The following is a 19,068-nucleotide window of genomic DNA, read 5'->3' on the forward strand; positions in this document are numbered from 1 at the left end:
TACTATCAGGGGTCCATAAATTTTGCTTGCCTTTAATAGCCAGCCATTATTTGTGGTCACCCCCACCTTCCCCTGTCCCATGAGTCCTCTGGCACATATAGATGATTCGGTGGAAAGGCTGCCTCAGTCTTCACGCCAGGTTTTGGAGGCACTCAGAAGCAACAACTGATATGCCGGGTGTCTTCAAAGCCTGGCATGAAGCAAGACTGATCCCTTCAATGAGTTTAGCTGTATGAGTTATATGAGTTTATGGCACGCATAAAATAAGATGTCCCACCTCCCCATTTTCTCTGTAATGCAAGCCTCCCACTTTGCACTAGGCATCCAAGGGCTGCTAGTAAACAGAATGATTTACAGCTCCTGCTGGTGACCTAGCAACCACATTTGTGGACCCCAGCCTATGACGAAGCCAATGCCAGTCAGCTGATGCCCAGAATTACAAAGCTTCTGAAACTGATCACTCTTGAAATCTGAATTCTTGCTTCATTTTCACACAGGTGAAGAGCTTTGTACATGGTTGCCACACAGGCGGAGAACTATTTGAGATGGGGTGGGGGGATGTATTTATTTGGTATTTAGGGAGTGCCTTGCACAATTTGGATTCCATTGCAATTTTTTCCTAGTCTTGATTGATATTTCCTGTGATTCCACAAGCAAAGAGCAAATGGCTTGTTGAGATTGGGATTTTGAGTGAATATTCACTAGGTGCAAAGCCCATGCAGTACTCTTACCCTGGCAAGAACAAGATTATTTTCTTGCAAGCAGTAAAACTAATGCTCTTCATCAATGGTTTTGCTCTGTTATCTCAGATGTGTCAGAAAGGCTAATATATAAAAGTGTATTTCCTGTTCTCATCATTGCCATTTTAGGGCTTGGCTGAAGCTGATCTCTGGATGAAGGAAGATAAGACTGCTAACACCACATATTTGTTCAAAATAGTGCTATGTTCTCCAGTCCTAAATGTTCAACTCTATAATGGATTGTAATTTATCTTACATGAGAAATTGCCACTGCTTCTAGCTGCTTAACCCAATTTCTCCCTTAAGTGCCATTAATTCTACTGTTTATTTTCTCATACCACCAAGAGAAAAGACCTGTACAATGATACAAGGCAGCCATCCTTTCGTCCCTTAGGTCTAAACATAACCTAGACACTTTCACATTCCACCTTCCCCTTGTTGCGGAGCAGCTAGGATTGTGCTTCTCTAAGCAGCAGAAGAAGCCATCTGTGATAGAAAGGACATTTAATAAGAATGTTTCAAATTCCCATCCCAGCAGTTTGGAGCTGACTGGAGTTTTGGCTGATAAGGTGCATTGGCTCAAGTTGTTATATCAGATTCTTAACTACTGAATTAACTGAAACAATGTATCTGGTTGCTTCCCCATCCTATCCCTCCTGTGCAATCCTGCATGCAACACTTACATATGAAACTGCTGTACAGAGTCAGATATTGGTCCATTAGTCCAGTGTATCTACTCTGACTGGCAGCAGTTCTCCAAAGCCTCAGGCAGAGGGACGTCTTTTCCAGCCCTGCTACCCATGATCCTTTTTAACTGGAAATGCCAGAGACTGTCTCTAGGACCTCCTGCGTACAAAGCTTGCATTTTACTACTAAGCTATGGCCCCTCCACTAGAAGGGACATGAAAAATTTACACTTTCTTACAATAATAAGAGATGTCCACTACACATATTAACACTACCGAACTTACGTAATATTCTACTCTGGCGATGGCATCTATTTAACCCCCCCCCTGCAATTATATTAAGAGATTGCCTATTTCACATGTATCTCTTTGCGCTGAAGAGTACATGCAAAGATCAAGTCAGATAGATTACTGAGATGCAAGATTCCAAAGGACTAATTCAATCCAATTAGTGTTGAATAACTCTTCATAACCAAGAGCCAGTCATAAGACCATCTCTGATCAAACCAATTCCAGAAACCACGAGCTGGGCAAAAGTAATTAACAGGAGATTACTGGCAAAAAATCAGTCCCCATAAAGTTGATAAAATTAATGGGTTCACTTCCACTTCAGTTTAACTGGGATTTATGGCTCCACATGCACAGGGTTTTTTCAGCTCTCTCTTACTGCAGCCTCCACGACACCTGAAGTACCACTGCCTAAAGATTAGCGCTGCCTCCAGAGTGGCATTCCAGGAGGCATGAACATGTGATGCAAGAAGGAAAACATGGGCAGCCCCCACATGAGCCTCTATGGATCCAGTCTGCATGAAGTTAACTTACTAAGAATATTAACAGAATATTTCTTATAAACACAATATATTAATACTTTAAACTACATCTGTTTCCAAGGCACAATGCATATCACTGAACACCACTGACACTGTCTGTTCTTGGCTGCAGTATGTCCCAGTCCAGGAGCCTTTGTCCACTACTGAACTTACCAGTGTCTCTTTAAATTGGTCCTCATAGGCTGAATCATGATACCTAGGCTTTGGGTTGTATCCAATGTTAATCTACTTATGTCCCATTCATTTCAATGAATTTACTCTGAGTAGGACTAACATTGAATACAGCCCTAAGAATCCTTTCAGGGCCGGACCAACCCTTAGACAGAAAGAGGTGGCTGCAAAAGGCAACAGATGCTGGAGGGTAGCAGCAGCTACCTTCTGGTTATTCCCATCCTCCTGATTTGGTGCCCCTGTGGCAGCAATGCTTGCCTATTGCTGGGCTGGGCAGCCTAGCTGCCTTTTCCCCAACAAGCTGCAGACAGTGCCTTTGGGAAAGACCCTTGACTGAGCAAGCAGGCAGAGGCAACCAGCTCAGCCCATGCCCTCCAACTGGCATTGTGTGTGCACACACATTGTCCTGCTCAGGCAGAGGAGTTAGTAGTGGTGGGAGGACAGAGCTGTGTATGCCATACAGCCTGCCCTGCACCTCACAAGTGAGTCTACTGCCCTCAGGTGCAGTTGAAGATGCTGTCCCATTGGCAGTGTTGAAGTAAAGTTCAACTGGCGAGGAGTTCCTATCTTGCCCTTTGCCTCAGGCTCTTCTATAGCCCCATGTCTTGTTCCCACACTCTGTTTTTTCTGCCCCCTGTATCCCATATCCTAACCTTCTCATCTCTGAGTACTTCTTACATGGACCTTCTTATATGGCCCTTGGACAGTGTGTGCCATTCTCTCTTTTGGACCTCAAGGTGGTGGGTGTTTGACTGCTAGTCATAGTATCTAACAACACCACTTACCCTCCATTTCAAACTACAATCTTTTACCATTTTCTTCAAAAAGAGAATATTGATATATTCATGCTTTTATCAGCTCCTAAATATTTGTTCCTGCTTTCTGCCATCATTCTGCCCTGTTAAATGCTCTGGATTTTCCTTACATTTTCCAACTGATGGCTCACACCAGTAGCACCACTACCACTTCCTTTTTGTCAGCTAGGGTTGTTTTTAAGAGAGTGGAAACTAGTGAGAGAAAAGTAGGAAGGAAAAGTAGGAAGGAGATACGGAAAAAAATTAAGTGGGTCCCATGCTACAGGTTGGGGTTAACGACAGATCCCAGGTCTGGAAAGGATGAGGAATGCTGCTTTAAACTGAACATAAAAAGACCTACAATTTTATTTCAATACTGATTTATAAGATGCAACTCTGTTGTGCTTCATACATTTTCCCAGTTTTAAAAGGGCATCAGTGATACTGGCTTTGGTAGTCCTATTTCTAAAACATTAACGAAGTTTAGTGTACTAAGTTTTGATGAAAGTACAGGTTAGAAAAGCAGTTAAGAGTCATCGTTAAAAAGCTAGAATAATTTGTCAAGTTTCAAGTGATAGCTGTTTTTTGATTGACTTGAAACTAAATACCATTTGCCTTCAGATACTGAAATACAGAACCAAGCATTCTTGTGACTCTTATTTGAAGTGCACTTGTGGTGTTCTCTACATTATGCATACTATAATCCACTAGTGTTCCATATGAAAAACTGCACATCTTTTTAGAGAGAAAATCAAATGTATAAAACCGTTAGTGCAAAGCTAGCACTAAGAAGTTTAATGCATAGAAGTTAAGTTGACTTCTACTTGTTAACAGACTACCAAATGAATACTACAATGTGGCCTATAAATTGCAGTAAGAATAATAAACTACCTATATTCTGCCCACCCTAATAATGATTAAAATAAACAAAAACAGCATCTTAGCATTTGAAGAAAACTCGCAAATCCAGTATTTCAAAGTAATTTTGAAAGTAATTCAGAATGCCGTATTTTGATAACTGTTTTTTAAAAAAGTAAAGTAACTGCTTGATGCATTACATAATGAAGGCAAAATGGGGGAAATCATTACTTATTATGATTTGTATCTTTCTGTTCTTAAAAGATTGAGCATGTGTTTAATTGGCATGACCACTGCAAACTCCAATACCTTGCAATGAGTGGAGCTTATTGGAATACCCACATTTGAGGCTACAAGCACGGTTAGCGCACACATTACTTCAATGCAAAATCCACTGTGAAGAAATAAAAAAAGACAGATGGAGATTTTGTAGTGTAATAGTGACACACAGGAAATCCCATGCCATGCATTCATCAGGAAAGTGAAAGTATGAAGGATGAAAAGTGTCAGAACCGCTGGACAGAGAAGGGTGCAGCAGATCAAAGTTCATGTGGCATGACCTGAGGAAAACTTTACTGCTATACAGAGCCCGACCCTACCATTGGGTAGAGTAAGACAGCTGATTTTGGGGTTACCAATCAAGGGCAGCATAATGCAGATGTTTTAGTTTTGCTATTTTTACCCAAATGGGCAAGTTCCATTTAGATTCCTGTATCAGGTGTCAAAATGCCTCATGCCATCTGCCAAAATCTGCTTACCTCTATGAGTATTTGGACTAGGGCCATTCCTATTCAGTATTCTCATGTGCAGTTGCATAGCTATGTGAAAATTTGGGAGTCAGATAGGAAATGGCACATTTGCAGACCCACTGAAAAGTATAAGGAGAATGTAATGTGGACGTACAGTTGATTCTGAATAATCTCACATGGATAATAAATGAAAACAAATCTTCTGTTGCACAATATGTGAAAAATGAAAGGAAACATAAGAACTGCCCATTCATGTGCTTTATAAATGGGGGTGGGGGGACGGAGTTCCTGCATATACACACCCATTTTACATTTCCCTATTGTGGTATCATGCCACTATAAACTGATCTGAGCAGCAGAGTTAAAAAAAACGAACAGTTCAGACCAGCCTGGCTGCAGTCACATGGCAAAGGCATACCTTGCAGTGTGTAGTACTGACAGGAAGTCCAACATTGGAAGCTACCACAACTGTGAACGCCGAAGCCAACTCAATAGTGAATCCACTGCAGGAAGCATAAGAAAACACTTCAAAGTCACTCTTTTCTTTAAATTTAATCTATCAGTCTGGGCTGACACCATGCAACATGCCAATGTCTTACCAGCATCTTCTCCAAGAGCTTCTCTCCAAATGATTTTTGGTCATTGAGCGATATTAAGAGAACAAGGAGCTGCTGAATAATGGAAACTGCGCACACACATTTGCCTTAAATTAGCTGAGCAGCTCACTGCTACTGGCAATCTATTCTACGTTCCAAGAAATCATGCTTAATTAGTAATTAGGTTAGCAGCAGAAGTCTAGTATGCATTAAAAGCAAATAAAAATCATAGATAATTTTTTTTAGCTATTTGCAAGCTCATGGAAAACGACTTTGATTTTTGCCATTTCCTAATTTATGTCTCTCTATGCCATTCAAGACAGTGGCAGACTATTCTGCTCAACTAGACCTCCACAATTCAAACACATCACATTGGTTCAGCGAGGAGGTAACGCATATCACTACTTAAATCAAAAGCAGAAACCATTAGCCACACAGATGCTATGGCAGAATTTCTCAAAATAGACAGCATTAGATTTCAGGGTAACCAAATCCAGTAGACATGCAATTACCTTGAAGGTGTGATGGGCGTGAGGTCTTTCCCCATTGTTTGGATCACTCTTCGGCCCCAGACCCAGAGGCCCACACAGATGCCAACACCTCCATAGAGCAGCAGCCAAACAGGAGTAGGAGCTTCTTGCATTACAGCACCCTGGTCATATATAAGCCAGAGGGCAACCAAAGGGCCAATAGCATTGCTGGAAAACAAAATGTAATATTGGAGCTGTATTACGGAATCCCAAATCCTTCACTTAATTGCCTAGTGATCATATTAAACCAAGTCAAAAGAATCTTATGAAAATACCCTTTCCCACAAAACATAGCCTCATGCTATCTCCTGAACCAGTTTTCTCCTGCATTGCTTGTATCTACTTCAATTTATATCCTGCCTTTCTGTATGCAGTACCCATGCTGTTCAGACATGCTGTTCCTCTCTCCGAGGAAACGGCACTTTCATATTGCTCAAGCCAATAAATGGCAGAACACAGGAAATAATGTAGATAATCAAACTACTTTTGGACATTAGCGTATCATCAGTTTTATAGTTATTTATATCAGGATCATAGCAAAATATGGTGACCATAGGCCAGTGTGATGTTAACAAAGCTAGACTGGTGCCAAGTTGCTTTCTGGGCACAATCCAAAGTGCTAGTTTTAAAGCTCTAAATGACCTCAAGCCCAATTACTTCAAATAATGCCTTCTCCCTTACCAGCCTTCCCATACACAAATAACTGCAGGGAAAACATTGCTTTATATTCCCTCTTCATCTGAGATCAGATTGGCTGTAACAACAAGGTACAGGGTCTCCCCCGTCCCTGCACTGCTGCCTGTTAGGCACAAACATATTTAGCCACAGATTGATGTTTTATTGGTTAAAAAAAACATTAAAATGTGGTTTAATCACTGTTCTGTTCTTCATTACCTTCTGAGCTACTTTGCAAATGCATGGAACTGAAGGGTGGGCTGGAACTTCTTAAAAAATAAAGACAAGAATCAGAGGATACCAATTTGAGATGTACAAATGACACAGAAGGTCCCAGAACCTTTATGAAATGCTGTCTTGCACATGACCACCACCTGCCATTCCCACATTACAGAGACATGCATCTGCAGGTCATGGGATATTGTTTGGATATATGTGTGTCTGCTCTGTATATGTATAATATAAAAACAGTTTAGCTACAAACATAATCATGGCCCTGTTCAGACATCACGCTAAGCCATGATGGTTAGGCGGTTTTAGCTAACCATGGTGGCTTAGCGCAATGTCTGAACGGGCATCTGTCCCAACCATGGTGGTTTATTAACCACAGACTAACCACATTCACTAACCACATGCTACAAGATGGTTAGTGGGTTCTACCTTGGCTTAGCATGATGTCTGAACAGTCTCCATGGTTAACGGAGAGCTGCCATAGAAATCTCTGTAAACCTCCCAGAGAGCTTTGGCTATTGGGCAGTACAGAAATGTAAAATAATAATAATAATAATAATAATAGAGGTCCGTGGCTAGAGCAGCCAACTAAGTGGTCGCTGAGCACCAAAATGGCTGGCAGCACCAAGCACCAAATTGGCCAACAGTGCAAAGGCCGCTGGGATGCAATGCCACCCATCTGGAGGAGTGTGGGTTCCTGCGAGAGGGTGCATGCTTAGAGAATGGTTAGTCTAACCACACTGCGGAACATGGTAACCTACACATGTGGAAGTAGCAGATGCAGTGGTTAGTGCTAACCACCATGCACCATGGTTAGCCTAACCACCCTTTCCCAATGTGCATCTGAACAGGGCCACTGTATTTGTAAGGTTTTTAATCTTTGTAAACTGCCCAGAGAGCTTTGGCTATTGGGTGGTATAGAAATGTAACAAATGAAATGAAAGAAATCTAATTCTGGCCACTTCTCTCTAGGGCTGGTACTATGCATATGATTAAGGCAGGGTAGACCCCTTTCTTGGTGCCCACCAAGGTGGCTGTGTGTGTGTCTGCATATGCGTGCGTGAGTGCACGCCAGAGAAAGAGGGAGAACGGGTACGCATGACATGCTATCCAATCATGGGTGACGACCCACAAAGGGTTAACGTGTTGTTCAAGCCGAGACCATTCTTATCAGGGTGGGTTTTTTCCCCTGACAACCCACCCTGAAAATCAGCGATCTACAGTACACGTTTTTTTACCCACGAAGGATTGTCATGTTGTGTGAATCCAGACATGCCAACCCATTGTGGGTAAAGGGCACCAGGATTCCCTGCCCCAACCCCAGCCGATTTTCAGCAAGGGGTGCTTTTAAATTCCTATACAACACTATGGAGCCAAGCTTCCATAGGGTTGTATAGGGATTTGTGTGCAAAAACGGGACTGGGAAAAAATGTTTGCACCTCCGTGCGCAACTGTGTTTTTTAGTTAATGAAAAATGTAATTAAAAAAATAATTTGTGCACATTCTCTGGGCACGAGGAAGTGTGAAAATTTTTCCCCAGTCCCATTTTTGCATACGAACAGGTCCGGGTCATTTTTTTTTTAAGGGCCCCAATCGCAATCAAGCTCGCGACTGGAGCCGGGAAGGGGGCCTTGGTGGCAGACAAGACGGGTCTGCCACCATGGCCCCTGGGATGCCGGTGGAGGACTGAGGGGGAAGGAGGGGGACAAGGCGGCAATAAGGCAGAGACTGTGGGTTGTTTGCCCAATCATCTGGCAGGTGCACTAACCAGTGCACGGCTAGTCATCTATCATGGACTAGCACGTTGTGTGAACACGCCCAGAGTCTATGGGTGGTGATCCAAGGTCAGAGATAAAAAGAGATACCAAGAATGTGTTTTCTGGCAGAGGAGGGTGGGGAGAGAAAAAAAAATGCCTTCTTTGAAATAGGTTTCTGTTGGAACTGAAAACTGGGATCAAAGGAGTTGTTTAGTGTGTTGGGGTTCAGACTCCTCCTCTGCCTTGTACTCAGTCCTTTGGTAAAGTTACCTGTCCTTAGTAGCCCCCCCCTCCCATGGCAGTCATTTTGTGGTGGTGCCCAGGAGAGTTTCTCAAATTGCTAAATGTGCCCACAGGCCCAAAAAGGTTGCCTACCCCTGGATTAAGGTATCTCCCCTGGTTTTGTGAACCATGTTTAAGATGGGGTCAGGGACACTGCATTCAAAGAGGGTGGGCTTGGAGAAAGGCGCATGATTCCACAGCCCTCTCCCTTAACTATTGTTAATGTATAACAGTCAAAAGAGATCTAGAGAAAATATACTAATTTTGACTCTTCACCATACTAAAGATGTGCTTTATGGAAAATAGATTTCCTGGTTACAATTAATATTTGCCACAATGTTAAAATATTCCTCTTTGGGGCAGGGTGTGTGACTAGAGTATGACCAAGTCTGGTTATTTGTGCATACATTCCTTATATATTTTTCACCTAATCATTATTCTTAGAGACTCTTTGCAGATTGTATTTTTAGACATACACCTAAAAATATAATGTGTGAATGACACACATATCTAGAACTACATATATGCTATAGGAACACTCAAAGAACCATGACGGGGTCCAGTGTCCTGGTACACTCGATCACAAACCTGGTTTGCGGCTAGAAAATGCATGAGGTCACCCTTAGACCAGCTTAATTCTACAACATCATGATCCACAAGGTGTGCAGTGGCATCTTCAACATTTGTGGGCCTGGAGCCCAAGAACAGATATTTCAGAAGCATTTTGTTTTGGTCTGGCTTCCTTTCCACTAGGCCAGAGCTGAATACTTTTTAACTTTTAATAAGCCTTATACTGTGATACAGAGGTCCTATAAGACACTGACTTCTAAATACACAAAGACTGTTGCATGGCAATTATACAATATGCTGTTGCAATGATTTTGCTATCTGTTACCTAAAGCTAAGAAAGCAATAATTGATGGATTACCAGAACAACATAAAATGCCTAATGTAACAGTCCAAGTTAACAACCAAAACTTTCTCAGGACACTGGCAATGGAAAATGGAATCCAGAGAATGCACAACCCAGGAACTGACAGCTAGATCCAAAGACTAGCATTGACTATATTTTTAGTATGAGCACCTTGCCAAAACACACAACTGGAGCAAAGGGCAATGGTGCTGCCTGACAATGTGCAAAACAAACAGGCAATGCTGAAAAGCTAATATTTTCTGAAAACCAGAGCCCCAGCTTTCAAATTATATCAATCTTGGGACCTGTGCCTGTCACATTTCCCTGGGAGTTACAGGCACTCAGCAACTTGCAGACAGCATTAGCTGTTGACCAAAATGAAACCCTTAATCTCTAGTGACGCTTTCAGCTCAGGAGGCATAAAATTTAGAATGATGTGAGAAAGGCTGTCGCAGTGCTTGCTTCTTCTTGGTATGCTAGGTAACTTAAATACTTTAAGAGCAAATCTCAATTGAAGATCAGCTATCAAGACCGGGAGGGGCGGGGGGGGGGGCTGGAATTTAAAACCCTGTGTTATACTACTTGTACTGGTTATCAGATGGTGCTAAACAAGCCAAAAAACTCTTTATCTTCTGCATCAAATGTTTCCTCCCCTATTGCAGGTTATGAATTGCCCGTATCTGGCACCAGCCATTGGTTAGAGTAAAGAGCTGCTGGGAGGTTATAACCTCCCTACTCTCCTTCCGCCAAGCACAAGGTCAACCAGGCTCTAAGTGGATTTAAATGCCCAAGGTTTTTTGTTTTGTTTTAAAAAAAATCACTGCTGTGTTTTAGCTTTCTCAACTGCTCCCCACTCTCTTCCTCTTTTCTTGTGCATCTCTCCTCTTAGATAAGCTTGAAGGCAAGATTGTATCTATTTTACAGTTTAGTTATTGTGAGGAGTCAAGAACACTCATTCTTTTTACGGAACTGGTCAGTTGACTACTGATCTGACAATGTTCAATTGCAGTCAAATGCTCCAAGAAGCCAAGAATGGCAGCCAGCCTTTTAATTAATTGTATCATGGTGACACCTGGTAACAAAAGCAGAAAGGAGGGCTCCTGAGTCCCTGAGCTCTACAGGACCATTGGTGCAAAAACACTTGCAATGCTTCAGTTAGGAATGGGCATGCCTTCTCCTGCACCAACCATAGCCATAGCCACATTTAAGAACTAGCTTTTGCCATGCACAGTTATATACGTTTGTTTTAAAACAAGATTATATTTATTATTTATGCATTATATTTATTTCCTACTTTTCAGCAAATGTCAGCTTCTAAAGCAGTTTACAATTAAAAATCTACACTGAACTACAGTATAAATTAGGAACAGAATGGTTTGCACGTGGAAGTTTCTTCTGGTCCCTTGCAGTTGAAGGTAAAATACAGGTTCCAGGCCAGGGAGAGAGAGCAGCAGAAACCATAGATACACTCAGTGGCTGGCTGATGGTAAAGATGCCAACTCACAGTAGGAACCTTTTCGTTTAGGCTATCTCTAGGATACCATGATGAGAGCCAAGAAAAACAGTCCACTCTTTAAAATGTAGTTTCCATATATTTATATTTGGCATAAACATTGTTTACTATGAATTACTTGATATCAGACTGAAAACTAAATAGATTAGAACTTATGTTATTGTTTTGTAATAGTTCACTAACTTCACTTATGATGCTATCAGAAATTGTTCTACTAAGTTAGTCCTTTAATACTTGGTAACTATATTCAAAAGCTTTAAGCATATGACAAGAAGAAAAATATCCACTATTATGATAGGCAGAGCACAAGAGACGACTCTACACATGGACATCACCAGATGGTCAATATCGAAATCAGATTGATTATGTCCTTTGCAGCCAAAGATGGAGAAGCTCCATACAGTCAGTAAAAACAAGACCTGGAGCTGACTGTGGCTCAGATCATGAGCTGCTTCTTGCAAAATTTCGGCTTCAATTGAAGAACGTAGGGAAAACCACTAAACCATTCAGGTATGACCTAAATCATATCCCTTATGAATATACAGTGGAGGTGAGGAATAGATTTCAGGGATTAGACCTGATAGACAGAGTGCCTGAGGAACTATGGACGGAGGTCCGTAACATTGTTCAGGAGGCAGCAACGAAATCCATCCCAAAGAAAAAGAAATGCAAGAAAGCAAAGTGGCTGTCTGATGAGGCTTTACAAGTAGCTGAGGAAAGAAGGGAAGCAAAAAGCAAGGGAGAAAGGGGAAGATATATCCAACTGAATGCAGAGTTCCAGAGAATAGCAAGGAGAGACAAGAAGGCCTTCTTAAATGAACAATGCAAGGAAATTGAGGAAAACAACAGAATGGGAAAGACTAGAGATCTCTTCAAGAAAATTGGAGACCTCAAGGGAACGTTTTGTGCAAAGACGGGCATGATAAAGGACAAAGAAGGCAGGGACCTCACAGAAGCAGATGAGATTAAGAAGAGGTGGAAAGAATACACAGAAGAACTATACAGGAAAGATCTTAATGTCCTTGATAGCCATGATAGTAATGTCCTTGATAGCCATGATAGTGCAGTCACTGAACTTGAGCCGGACATCCTTGAGAGTGAAGTCAAGTGGGCCTTAGGAAGCATTAGTAACAACAAAGCTAGTGGAGATGACAGTATTCCAGCTGAGCTATTTAAGATCCTAAAAGATGATGCTGTTAAAGTGCTGCACTCAATATGCCAACAAATTTGGAACACTCAACAATGGCCACAAGACTGGAAAAGGTCAGTTTACATTCCAATTCCAAAGAAGGGCAACACCAAAGAGTGTTCAAACTACCGCACAATTGCGCTCATTTCACATGCCAGCAAGGTGATGCTCAAAATCCTACAAGCTAGGCTTCAGCAGTATGCGAACCGAGAACTACCGGAAGTACAAGCTGGGTTTCGAAGAGGCAGAGGAACTAGAGATCAAATCGCCAACATTCGCTGCATCATGGAGAAAGCAAGAGAATTCCAGAAAAACGTCTATTTCTGCTTCATTGACTATGCTAAAGCCTTTGATTGTGTGGATCACAACAAACTGTGGCAAATTCTTAAAGTGATGGGAGTACCAGACCACCTTACCTGTCTCCTGAGAAACCTGTACGAGGGTCAAGAAGCAACAGTAAGAACCGGACATGGAACAACCGAGTGGTTCAAAATTGGGAAAGGAGTACGACAAGGCTGCATATTGTCACCCTGCTTATTTAACTTATATGCAGAGTACATCATGAGAAATGCCGGGTTGGATGAATCACAGGTCGGAATTAAGATTGCTGGGAGAATTATCAACAACCTCCGATATGCAGATGATACCACCCTAACGGCAGAAAGTGAAGAGGATCTAAAGAGCCTCTTGTTGAGGGTGAAAGAGGAGAGTGCTAAAGCTGGTTTGAAACGCAACATTAAAAAAACGAAGATCATGGCATCTGGCCCTATCACTTCCTGGCATATAGAAGGGGAAGAAATGGAAGCAGTGACAGATTTTACTTTCTTGGGCTCCAAGATCACCGCAGACGGTGACTGTAGCCATGAAATTAAAAGACGCTTGCTCCTTGGGAGGAAAGCTATGGCAAACCTAGACAGCATAGTAAGAAGCAGAGACATCACCTTGCCAACAAAGGTCCGTCTAATCAAAGCTATGGTTTTCCCAGTAGTAATGTATGGCTGTGAGAGCTGGACTATAAGGAAGGCTGAGCGCCGAAGAATTGATGCTTTCGAACTGTGGTGCTGGAGAAGACTCTTACGAGTGCCCTGGACTGCAAGGAGGTCAAATCAGTCCATCCTAAAGGAAATCAACCCTGAGTGCTCATTGGAAGGACAGATACTGAAACTGAAGCTGAAATATTTTGGCGACCTAATGCGAAGAGAAAACTCTCTGGAAAAGACCCTGATGCTGGGAAAGACTGAAGGCAAAAGGAGAAGGGGACGGCAGAGGATGAGATGGCTAGATAGCATCACTGATGCAATGAATATGAACCTGAGCACACTCCGGGAGAGTGCGCAGGACAGGAAGGCCTGGCGTGCTATGGTCCATGGGGTCACGAAGAGTTGGACACGACTGAACGACTGAAGAACAACAACATGATAGGCAGATTTTGCATATAGCTAGGACCCAATGGGGTTCAGTACATCTCTATGTGCTTTATGGGACTCCACAGAGCGGCTGGGCTGCAGTGAAAAGTGGGTGGGGTCCCCATTGCTCTGTGGAATGCACCAGGATCAGCCAAGGGCTGCATGTAGCCTGCAGACTGTATATCCCTGCCTTATAGCTTCCTTGACTCTGTTCATTAACCATACTCTCAGGCGTCACAATACTTTTCTGGATGTTCTTAAGACCGTGGGTAGTCAGGCGTCTAATTCTCATACTAGGATTCTGACAAAGTTGACATTTAGTTGTACTAATCTCCACATCTGTAATTCTACCTATATTATGATATTCCTCCAAAAGAATTCAGGGTCTGGCAATGAGTCTGTTCTCCACAGCCACTCCCAGTGGCCTTCCTGTCAAACCTGGGTTCTAGTTTTGTGGTATGCTGCTATGGGGTTTGAGTCTGATACAGTTAGGCAACAGTCAAAGGGTCCAGAGCAGGGCCAACCCTATTATTATACAGAATGAGGCAGCAATCTCAGGTGGGGTCCCTCAAGGATCTGCACTAAGACTGGTGCTTTTAAACTTTTTCATAAATGATCTGGAGTTCAGGATGAGTAGTGAGAGGGCCATGTTTGCAAATAACACCAAATTATTCAGGATGGTGAAAGCCCACGTGGACTGCGAAGAGCTCCTAAAGAATCTCTCCAAATCAGGTGAATGAGCAACAAAATGGTAAACGTGATTCATTATCAGTAAATATAAAAGAGATGCACACCAGGGCAAATAATTCCAACTTGTGCACAGTGATATTGAACTGCTCTGTAACAGTATACAAAGGTGTACTCCTATTGCTTTTTCACATCTTTGAGGCTCTTGTTTATATCTCATTTGCAGTCAATGGACTATCTGATATTTTTGTACATATAGAGAGTTGTTTCTATATTCATATGATTCTCCTTTATGATGGAAATTTCAGTCAATTCGTTATCTACATTGACAGTAGTGTCATCTTTTACATAAATGTCCTTTATCATATAAAATTCTTGTTTATAACCCATTGTGGTCTACATATTTTAATATTCAGTGCCCTGGAACATAATTTTTCTATAATTTCTTATTAAATGTTGAATTATATACAGCAGTGCATTTGGATTTATTGATACAACTGTATACCTGGGAGTATTTCAATGTCTGCATTCGCACACAATAAGCCAGAACTCTGGAGAATCCTGGCTTACCATGAACAAGCTGCAGTCTTTTCACATTAGCTTGGCTCCTCCTGCTAGTGTGATCAGCGAAACAAATCAGAAGAGTGTTGCTTAGCATGTCGTCCAAACCTGGGTTTTTTGCTTGTTGCTCCCAAACAACCCAAGAATCATAGAACAATAACAAAACCTGGTTGGTGATCCTGGCTTGAAAAGGGTACAACAAACCAGGAGCCCAGGTTCGCACAACACGTTAAACCAGCAGGAGGAGCCAAGCAGATGCGAACAGGCTGTGTGCTTCAGCAGGCGGCTTGATCACACTAAGACAGGATTCTCCAGAACTCTGCCTTACCACTGTGTGTGAACACAACCATTGTTCATAGCAACAACAACAGTAGTAATTTGCCTCGTTTTTATTGTGATTTTCAAGTTATCCTGGAAAAATACAAGATCAAAATATAAATATTCTAAAATAATTAACATGGCTCCTCAATATAGAACACGGTATAAACCTCACTGACACATCAAATTGCCAAGGAGTATCCTAAAAAATAAATAAAAAAGGAAACACTGCATAATTAACTTCTGAAGTGCTCACACTTCATTTAATTTAGAATGGTACGTTATGCTCATGGGGATTGAAGCCCCAGAGTCAATTTCCTATTCATGGCCCCACTGCTTATTAGAACTCACTCCATAAGTCAGGGCCACAACGTAACTAGTTTCCCTTCTTCTACCTACCACTGACACGTATTGAGGCAGGGCAGGACAGACTCTCTTTGTGATGGTTCCAGCACATACATTGGGAGAGTTTGGATAATCGTATCTCAGCTTAATAAGATGAGATATGAACAAGACACTTGGGCAGGCAAGCAGCCTCTTTGCTCCTCCTTTTGAGGAGGGAGCAAACAAAACAGGGCATCTTCAATTATTTATAGTTTCATGTTTCATCTGAACTGGGAAACTATTGTCAACCGCTTCAGAACAAACCAAAATATTAAACCAACTTCAAGCCATGATTTAACATCTTGGCTTGTTCTGATGCTGTTAGCCATAGTTCCCTAGTTAGGAAAGTATGTGAAAATGTGAAACTATAGTTAACTGAAAACAACCTGGTTTGTTTGCTCATCTGTGCAAAAGGAGGAGTGGAAAGGTTGCACGTACAGCCACAAGACTTGTTCATATCTTGGCTTATTAAGCAGAGATATAATAGTTTGAATACAATCTGAGAATTCTAATAGATGCTAGCCCTTGTGGCAAGCTGAAGGTGGGACATAGTTAAGATCAGTCTGTAAAAGTATCTAAATGTTGCCTGTCATAAGAGCTCAGCTTTATGAATCTTTAGTCTAAAAAAAGAATTGAATAGTGGGGAGCACAACAGCTGCTCTTAGCCTATTGAAACTGAGCTTGCCTATGAGTTATTTTCAAAGGCAAATAGTTATCCAGCTCTCATTGGAAGACATCGTGACTCAAAACCATGTGCCTCAAAACATTCTCTATAAACAAAAAACTAGCTAGCAAATTAGTAAGCTTGCAAAATGGTAAACACTTGGTCAGTGAAGAGAGCCAAGAAATTCTAACTGGACCTATCCTATAGACAAGGAAGAAGAAAGATGAAATTCATCTTACAGACACTGATATAAATAGTTCAGACTTCTGCTCTCTGGTTAAAGCAGACGGAGCCCTCAATCCAGGTGACCTGATTTTATTTGTATACTTGGTCTTCAAACAAACGAGCAGCAAGAGTGTATAGTCACAGACGAAGGAGAAGTTTGAGTAGCTTATGTTTTTAAAATAGATTAGGATTAGTGAGATTGTGCAACAGACCATAACACTTCTTGTACAAATCCTCAACAACAACTAGAACAAATTACAGAACGCATAAATTGCTATTATAATATTCACACATGCAAGCTCTCTCTACCTACCTAACATCATTGCCTCCGTGGGCAAAAGATCCAAAGCAAGCTGTAAGGATTTGGAGAAAGTGAAAAAGCAGATGGACCTCTGAGGTGTCTCTCTCATCTCTCTCTTCTTCTGTAGGATCCTCAGGAGGATGGTTAGGATCGACTAACTCAGATGCCAATTTCATCTCCACACCGCCTTCCTCCGCTTCAATTTCTGCTTCTGCCACAGCATTGCAGTAGCTGGAGTAGCTGTCATAGCGAACTCTTTTTTTGGAGTAAGATACTGTGTCTGTAACTAACTTTTCACTATCTTCTGGGGTTGACATATCAGTGGCCTTGAAGGACGAATGCACTGGCATCCCACATATGGCAGCAGTATAGCAAGTATAACTGTTGTTGCGCCGCAGTAACCTGTAGTTATTTTCTTGCATAGGCCTGTCGTCATTACCTCGGTCTACGTGTATTTTGTGCAGTAAGTCTTTGTACAACCCTGAGTCTTTGTGCACAGTGTGATATACATGAATATCACTCTTCATGTGGCCATCAAAATTAAAGGTGCCATTGGAAACAGGTGATTTCACCATACTGTGTGTCATTGAAAATGCCCTTCCTGAAACAGCAGAGAAAAGTCTTATTTTTCAAAGGAAACCAGAGACTGATGGATAGAAAAATGATGAAGCTCCAGGAAATACTACTTTTCTATTTTCTATATTTGCTAGCATTTATCCTCCATCAGCAGCCAATAATTCTGTTGTTTGGGGGAGAGAGACAACCTTTCCATCAGCCTGCCAGGCCAACTGCCAACCCACACCTTCGTGGGCTCCAGTAATAGCCAGCCACTCTGCATGGGAAGGCAGAAGAGAGACACTTCCCACTGGTCTGCTTTGACACCTATTCACCCTAGCTTCTCTTTTCCTCCTTCATTTGTCTTGTCTTTAACTTCAGATTTGTAAGTCTAAGGGCAAGGCCTGTATTATTTCAAGTTTGCAATTGTAACTGAATATGTAATAATAACTACAACAGCATATTTCTATTCATAACATTAATTTAGTCGTTTTTTTTTCTGTGCAGTTTCTCCCTTTTTAGTTGGGTTAGGGAAGAGAATGTTAAAGTAATCTGCAGGACCAGGCCCCCAGGTACCGAGCCAGCTGTGCTGCTTCCACCTGCCCCTCCCTGGAGGAGCTACATAAGCTGGCTGGCTGAGGTGGCCTGGGAGAGCCAGGGCCTGCAGGAGAAGCCACCACCACCGGGGAAGAGGCGTGCCTGCTGCTGCTGGGCCTGCTGCCGCCACCGCCACCACCACCACCAGGCCTTCCCCGCAGACTTCTGCCTGGCATTATTTTTAAGGGGATTTTGTTGTTGTTGTTTTTTAATTTCTGGGGGATTCTGTTGTCTTTTTAGGGGTGGATAGCCTGCCTGATAGGCGGGAGTGAGAGGGCATGTGTCCACCTGATGGAGGCAGTGGGGGGAGTGTTGGGGACCAGAACATACTGAGGCTGGGTGGCAGGTGCTGGTGGAGCGCTAGGGGCAGGCCATGCCAGGTAAAGGGAACAAGGGAGAGATGTGTAGTATCTGTCCCCTGCTCCGGGCCTGTCCGGAGCCAAATGATGGCTGGAGGAGGCGTGACTCCATCTTCTGGCCTTCGTTTGCTGCTCTGCAATGCCAGGTCTGTTACCCAGAAAACCTCCCTCATCCATGACATGATCCTGGATGAGGGTGCAGACGTGGCATGTATTACGGAGACCTGGCTGGCCGAGGATGCTGCTCCAACTCTTGCGGCCATGTGTCTAGCTGGATTTTCATATGCACAGCAGTCGAGGGCTGGGGATCGGGGAGGGGGAGTGGCTGTTATCTATCGAGAGTCCTTGGTCTTCACCAGACCCCCTCTCCGGGAGACCAAGGTTGCTGAGTGCATATACTGGAGGTTGGGCCCGAAGGACAGTCTAGGGATTCTGCTCGTGTACCGTCCACCCCGCTGCACGACTGACTCCCTGGCCAAGGTGCTTGAGGTGGTCTC

General features: G+C 42.6%; 1 protein-coding gene and 1 long non-coding RNA gene across 6 annotated transcripts in view; one reads left to right on the top strand and one right to left on the bottom strand.

Moving 5' to 3' along the window:
• LOC146344513 (uncharacterized) overlaps positions 1–18,095 on the top strand; it is a 41,001-nt gene extending 22,906 nt beyond the window's left edge. For both annotated transcript variants that reach the window (XR_014792235.1, XR_014792234.1), the window contains one exon: positions 17,188–18,095. This is a non-coding gene — a long non-coding RNA (uncharacterized LOC146344513). The remainder of the gene's footprint in view (positions 1–17,187) is intronic.
• SLC20A2 (solute carrier family 20 member 2) overlaps positions 1–19,068 on the bottom strand; it is a 46,232-nt gene that overhangs the window by 2,277 nt on the left and 24,887 nt on the right. For 2 of the 4 annotated variants that reach the window (XM_084857510.1, XM_084857513.1), the window contains 3 exons: positions 17,073–17,661; positions 5,937–6,122; positions 5,247–5,331 (listed from right to left, as the gene is read on the bottom strand). In XM_084857510.1, coding sequence (XP_084713636.1) covers positions 5,247–5,331; positions 5,937–6,122; positions 17,073–17,661 — 860 coding nt within the window. Of the gene's footprint in view, positions 1–4,386; positions 4,474–5,246; positions 5,332–5,936; positions 6,123–17,072; positions 17,662–19,068 lie in introns of those variants that run through there. The other 2 variants (XM_084857514.1, XM_084857512.1) reach the window with 2 other exon arrangements.

Source organism: Heloderma suspectum, chromosome 5 (assembly GCF_057233095.1).
Source record: "Heloderma suspectum isolate Gila_16-S chromosome 5, 16-S_ref, whole genome shotgun sequence".
NCBI lineage: Eukaryota > Metazoa > Chordata > Lepidosauria > Squamata > Helodermatidae > Heloderma > Heloderma suspectum.